We start from the raw sequence: 6701 nt of genomic DNA, 5'->3' as shown, positions 1-6701 counted from the left end.
TCCTCTGCTTTTTGTGCCCGCCGCAGCAGGGTTGGCCAGGCTGGGGGAGGGAAGCGATGGGAAGGGGAGATCGCCCCCTCCCTCTGTCTGTTTTTTTTGCAGGTGTGTCAATTTTAATTCTGCCCAGTAGGTGGGACTTGGTGACTTTCGCACCGTTTTTGTTATTTATTTATTTCCCCGGCTGCTTCTCTCCCTCCCTCCCCTCCCATCCCTCCCTCCCCAGCCTCCCGTTGCGATCCTCCGGAGCGGCTGCGGGAGCGGCGGGCGGCCGGGCCGGCATGCATCCATCCCCGCCCGCGGCCGCGGCCGCTGCCCTAGCGGGAATTACAGCCTCTCCCAGCCAGCTGCCAGCATGATTTCATCTGCTGGAGGATTTTTGCATCTGATCGCTTGAGGTTTTGTTGTTGTTGTTTTTTTTTTTTTCTCCCTCTGTCTTTGTTTCCTTCCCCCTTTCCCCCCCTTCCCCTCCCTCCATCCCCCCTTTCCTCCTCCTCCTCTTTTTTAGAAGCAGCAATCGGAGATGGATGTCTCTCTTTGCCCTACCAAGTGCACTTTCTGGAGGGTATTTTTGCTCTGGAGCATTTGGGGAGACTATCTGCTTTCGGTGCTGGCTTGCCCTGCTAATTGTCTTTGCAGCAAGACAGACATCAATTGCAACAAGCCGGATGATGGGAACCTCTTCCCTCTCTTGGAAGGGCAGGATTCAGGCAGCAGCAATGGCAACACGAGCATCAATATCACGGACATCTCAAGGAACATCACTTCCATGTAAGTGGGGGTCCCCCGGGCTCCCCCTCCCGCGGCAGGGTGCGGGCTGGGTCGCCCGTGCGGGGCTCAGGTGCCCCCGGCATCGCTGCGCTGTCTGGGCTCAGTCCGGCTCCCCGGGCAGAGGACGCAGATCCGGCTTTTCCCTTATTCCATTCCCACAAAAAAAAACATAAAAAGCCCAGCAACAGTTTGGCCAAGGCTTAAGAGGAATAAAGTAAATGAGATCTGATTCCTTAGCAGGAGAGAGAGCAGCAGGCAAAGATGCTAAAGCTGCTGCTTCCTTTAACTGTTTGCTTCTGCAAGGGGAGGGGGGACGCTACAGCCACACATCGTCACATATTTACCCAAATTGGGCAAGAAAAGCAAGTTCTGAGCTGCTTTTCCCTTCTTGAGACTTTGGATCTTGTTAGAATGTCATTATTTTTTACATCTCCACATCAGAAAATGCTCCCTTCCCTGAGCGTATCTGGGGATCTGCGGTTTCGCCTTTTTAATGGGAGGAAAAAAAAATAGGACAGTGAGATGTCCCCTAAGTAGCTTATTTAACTCGCATTGTTATAATTTTACAACTTGTCGTGGTGCGATAGGATTTGTGCGTTTTCGGCTGGGGTGGTGGTGGTGGGGAGAAGCGTCGGAGCAGGGAGATATTTTTAGTTGAGCACTTTGCGTTTGTTTGCATGCTTGTTTATCTGGAAAATCAACTTGAAGTTGCATTATCCTTGTTTGGAGAGGCAGTTAGCAAAGCCCATGTTAATCTCATCAGCGTGGAGTCGAGAAAAGAATATATTTCCTTCTCCCGAATCCATCATGCTCTGTGTGTGTGAAAAAAAAAAAAAAATTCCTCATCGCTTCCAATCTCTGCTCTTTATTTTCCAGTACATTTTTGGGTGAGATGAACTCTGAGCCATTTCATTATTCTAATGCTAATTGAAATGTGAGCATTTAGGGAAATGTAGCCCCCAGAGCAAGTTGCCAGTGGGAGTTGAGGAGAGAAGAGGTGGAATCCTTTATTCTGACAGTTAAATGCAGCAAGGTTTGAAATGAGTAATGGAGGGTTATTTATTTATTTATTTTCCCCACCTCGATGGCACGGTTGCATGGAGGGAGAGGGCTTTGGGTCTCTTCCCGAGGCTGTTTTATTTGGTCACAGTGCAATTGCAGCAGAGCCATGGAGTAATTGCAGTGCCTCTTTTGCAGCTCTGCTCGTCACCTTTGCTGGGTAAAGATGACGGGAGCTGCTTTTCCTGCTTGCTTACATGTTCATGCGATGCCCAGGCAGGTTTTCAGCAGGTACCACTGACCCTGAACACCCAGCCCTGCCTTCCCCCTGCCAGCAACCCCCCTGAAAACCCAGCAGGAATGGGGAAAGTAAGTGGGGAAAACTAATGCAATGCTCCCCTTCCAATTGCCCCATATTTATCCTGCGTTGTGGTGGTGGAGTGTTTTCTCTGCGATGCTGGAGGGATGAGGGTGATGCTGGGGAAGTCAGAGAAACTCGTGTTTTTTCCCTCTGCTCGCTGTTTGTTGTGGTTTAGTTTTAACTCTTTGGGGGCTGGGGAGCAGCAGGAAAGGTTGGGAAGGGTTTGGAAGCCACCAGCGTAACTGTGCGTTGTCAGATGCACAGACACATCTAAACTGCTGGGAGAGGTAGTGTTACATGAGTCCTTTGTGCCCAGAAAATGTCTTTACTGATTTGAAATTGAAAAATGCTGATAAGCAGTCCATAAAAAGGAGAGGGACAAAAAAATGCCCAAAATGGACAACTCCAGAGACAAATATTGGGTATTTTTTTGGAGAGATGCTTCTCTTAAGTTGGGGAAGGAGAAGAAGGTGCCAGTTTTTCTGGAATTTGTATGCATCTCTGCTACACACTGAGCAAAGCACATTCACTCACCTCCTGCATCGCTTCTGACTCCACACCTTCCTCCTCAGGCTTTGGGGGGACTGAGGCACAGGGCTGGGGTGAACCCCAAAATGCCATGGAGGGCTGAGACTGATCACGAGTGAAAACTTTCCCCAAGGGTCTGTGCTTCCTGGGAAGGCAGCAGTGGTTTGTAGGGGATGCTTATGGGAGCAGAGGGATGGTTTGTGTGGTGGGGATGCTTCTCAGCAAAGGAGTCACTGCTGGGATCCAGGGTTGAATCACTTTCATCCTCTTGTCTGGGAGGCATCAGGTCCTGAACCCTTCCAGCCTGATGTCAGGCCTCTCCTTGACAGTCCTGACATCATGGGTGCTGGGGTGAGGGGTGCCTCGAAGCCCAGCCTGGTCATAGCTGAATCACTCCCGACATGCGAGTCTGATTCAGCTGGGCACTGAACAGTGTTTCCTCCTGCTTGCCATGCTCACCGGGGGCTTGGCCTCCTTAGGCAGCTTACCTTGTTTGTGGACAGCCAGTGGGCAAAAACACCTTCTCCCACTGGCTGGGGGGTGAGCAGGGGAGGCTCAGCCCTCTCCCTGTGGCTGGGGGATTTTATGGCCCTGATGGGTCCTCCCCATGGGCCCTGGGGAAGGTGGTGGTTGCTGCTCCATCTTGTTGCTGGTGAAAAAGCAGATGGAGTGTGGTGTGGTGAAACAACCCTGGGACCAAGCAGAGACTTATTCATGTCCAAAAGACAGCTCAGCTTTGAAATTAGGGCTTGGGTGTTGCTGATGAAAGACTACCAGAGCCTGTTCAGAGGTCTGGAAAAAGAAAACATTGTGAGCCATCTTGGAGGGATTGTCCGTCTTACCCACTTGAGCCAGGGCAAGACCCCTCCACTCCAGCCCACCCAAACCCAGCACTGGGGGCTAAGGCATCAGGAGCTTTGGGTTTTATCCCTTCTCAGCAGCTGATGAGAACCCCAAGGCAAGGAAGACAGAAGAGGGACAGGAAACACCCAGCCTGTAGTGCTGCCCAAGGAGGCTGGAAGGCAGGCCTGGGTGCCCACAGTGTGGTACCCCACCACTGAGCCTCCCATTGCACCCCTCAAATGAATGGCCTTTGCTTCAATTGCTGGTGCTTCTGGCTTCCCACCCATCCTCCTTTTGGTAAAAGTGGAGCAGTCAGGGCTGGGCGGCTCCTGCCCTGGGTAGGCTGGAGGGGACACTCAACTTCCATGCAAATCCAGGCAGTGCCAGGTTAATGGTGAAGCAGGGAAAGGATGGGAGGTTCCTGCCCTGAGATGGAATAGGAGGTTGGATTGGCTGATTTCCCTCTGCCCTTTGCCAGCGTGCCCAGAAGTTTACCCAATTTTGGATTGCATCCCTGGAGACACGACTCTTCACACAGATCCCTGTGAGAGCTGCCAGTGGTCCTGTCCAGCTGGGAGGCCACCTTGGACCTGACTGAGATGGCTCCAATTTGGAGTCATGCTCTGTATTTTGTCCTCCTGATTTTGGGAGAGGACACCATGGGGTTGGGGTATATCCATGCCATTGCTTTTCCTGGTGCAGCTGGATGGCCTTTGCTGTGTCCCCAGCCAGATGTGACTTAAGGAGATGCTCAAGCTCCCCCCAGTCCATCCTCACCCCTGTGATGTGGGGCTCCATTCATTGCTAGACCTCCCTAAAAATACCGGACGCACAGGGAGAACTTTGATCCTGGGGGATCCTGCAGCACAGAGCCCCTTGTGCCCCTGTGCTCTGAGCAGCTGGGGTCTTTGTGACTCTGGGTCCCCCACCATGGCACTGTGAGGGGCTGGCTGGCGCATGGGGAAGCCGGGCCCGGCTGTGCCGCGTGTCGGGGTGACGGTGGGTGCCGCGTGCCAGGGGTGGGCCGGGCCGGGGAGTTACCCTTCTGGCAGCGTGGGCAGCTCCTGCGTGCGCCGGCACCGTGCGTGGGGAAGGACAGACGGAGGAGTTTGCCATCTGGGCCTCCCTACTTCTCAGCTGTTGCTATGGCACTGGAGAGATGCTGCTAGGCAGGCGATGGTGGCCTGCATTTGTCACCCCTGGGCTCCCTCAAGGTAGGGAGATGTCCCTGGTATATAAAACCTTGCTCCTCGCCCAGCCTCACCAGGGGAGGATGGGGACTCTTGTGGTAAAATAGCCTCCATGGGTGGATTTTCAGGGTGTATCTGTGCAGTTCGTAGCTGCTTTCAACAAGGTGACATGAATTCAGAGCAACCCAAGGGGAGGTGGCTTATTCTGGAGCACTGTGGGGTGCCGGATTTTGGGGTTTCGCAGGGCGAAGAGGAAGCATCTTGCCCCTTTCCACGGACAAGAAGAGCATCCTCATTCTTTCCTTTTGGGCTGTCCCACCAGCCCACGGCAGCATCTACTCCATGCCGTGGGCCTGACCGGGGGTGGGAGAGCCACGTCAGAGCTGAGTGCTGTGGGGGGGATCGGCAGCGCAGCCCCCACTCGCTGCGCGGGAGCCGGGAGCATGTGGAGAGGGGGAGAGCGAGGGGGTGCTCAGAGCAGCAGCACCCTTTCAGTGCCGGTGTGGGGAGAGCTGAGGCACTGGTAACGCTCCTGTGTGCCTGCATCTGGGAAGGAGGGGAGAGAGAAAGGGCAGGCGTCTTCCTAGAAGGGCCAGAGGGATCAGGAGTTGCTTTGGTGACCCAAACAGCTGAGAAAAGGCCTCCTGTGATGCTCAAGGTAGTGACTGCTCTGCTTCAGACAACAGGCACAAACTTTTCCCCTCTCTGTGAATCTACTTCTCTCCAGAGATGAAGGGCTCTGCATTCCCAAAGCCTCCCATCTCCTGGTCCCAGAGGCTTTGGCCGCTGCAGAGACCATTCAAAAGGTCTCTAATTCCATCCAGCTTGGATTTCCTGGGCTCTTGTTCATGCAGAGCAGCTGTCCTGAAGGATGTTAAGACGGGAGAGGTGGGTCCAGCACAAGGCTGTGGGGACAGAAGAGGGTGCAGAGATGTTTGGGACAAAGAGGTGGGCTGACATGTATAGTCTTGATACTCTAGAGATGACTTAAGTCAGGAGCACTGTAACCTCCATATCCTCCCCCTTTTCTGTGAGCTGGCTGTTGATTCCTTGCCCTGCTCTTGTGGTCTTTCTCTCTGCTGACCAGTCCTGGAGAGAGGCACTTTCCTGGCACAGGTGATGTCAGGTATTTCTCCAAGAAGGAGACAATTTTGGTGCCTGCCAGGACTTCACAGACTTTTTCTGAACCAAACATGGGCCCTGAACTGCTGCTGGGACAGGAGCAGCTGGTGACCCAGATGGTTTCAGGGTGCATGTGACATCTCCCCAGCCCTCATGTCCTGCAGTGTTTGAGGAGGTCTAAGTCAGCTCTGCCTGTTGGCTTGTCTCCTTGGGATTGGAGAGGTGAGATGAAGATGCTTCAGGACTACCTACTCCTCCTGGTAGTAGGAGGAAGAAGAAGAGAGTGAAGAAGGACCTGCATGCTGCCCTCAGAGGCTTGGAAATGTGTTGCCCCTGGTTAGTGGCTTCTGTAGAGCTCTGTTAGGAAAAGATCTCTGGGTATGCTCCACTCCCTCAGCTCACCCCTGGGAAGGTGACACCTTCATGTGCTTTGGCATGAGGCTGTTTGAGGTCTCCCAAAGGGCTGTGACCATCCATGCACCCAGAAATGCCGGGCTCTTTCAGTGCACCCCCCAAACCGTCCATGAGATGTCCCATGGGGTCACCCTTGGGGAACTCTGCAGGTAGATAGTGCAATGCTTTCTGGTGCTACCCTGGCACACCAGCCTGTCCTGCTCAATGGAGTGCCCCTGCTTGGTGTTGCCCATGAGTTTATGGCTGGATTCAGTGCATCCCACTTAGGGAAGACTGCAGTCAAGTGGGGGGTGAATCAACCCCTAAGCCTGCCAGGCTCCCAAAGGTAAATGATAATAGTGCTTGTAACTTACTGTGTTTTTTACCAGGAACTGTGTAATAGCAATAGTTTTGTGTTTTCTGCAGTGAGGGGTTCGATAGGTTGTGTAGGTGCCTTCTAAGCAGGTGTGTTTGACAGCAGCCTGTGGGCTCTGGTC

General features: G+C 53.4%; 1 protein-coding gene across 3 annotated transcripts in view; it reads left to right on the top strand.

Annotated features, from left to right (window-relative positions):
- The first annotated feature begins 237 nt into the window (after positions 1–237).
- The window catches only part of NTRK3 (neurotrophic receptor tyrosine kinase 3), a 219312-nt gene continuing 212848 nt past the window's right edge, over positions 238–6701 (top strand). For 2 of the 3 annotated variants that reach the window (XM_017805164.1, XM_017805165.1), the window contains exon 1: positions 435–768. In XM_017805164.1, coding sequence (XP_017660653.1) covers positions 521–768 — 248 coding nt within the window. In that variant the 5' untranslated portion in view covers positions 435–520. Of the gene's footprint in view, positions 769–6701 lie in introns of all 3 variants that reach the window. The other variant, XM_017805163.1, reaches the window with a different exon arrangement.

This window comes from Lepidothrix coronata, unplaced genomic scaffold (genome assembly GCF_001604755.1).
Source record: "Lepidothrix coronata isolate B3197 unplaced genomic scaffold, Lepidothrix_coronata-1.0 Scaffold11, whole genome shotgun sequence".
Lineage (NCBI taxonomy): Eukaryota > Metazoa > Chordata > Aves > Passeriformes > Pipridae > Lepidothrix > Lepidothrix coronata.
This window is presented reverse-complemented; position numbering and strand designations above follow the sequence as displayed.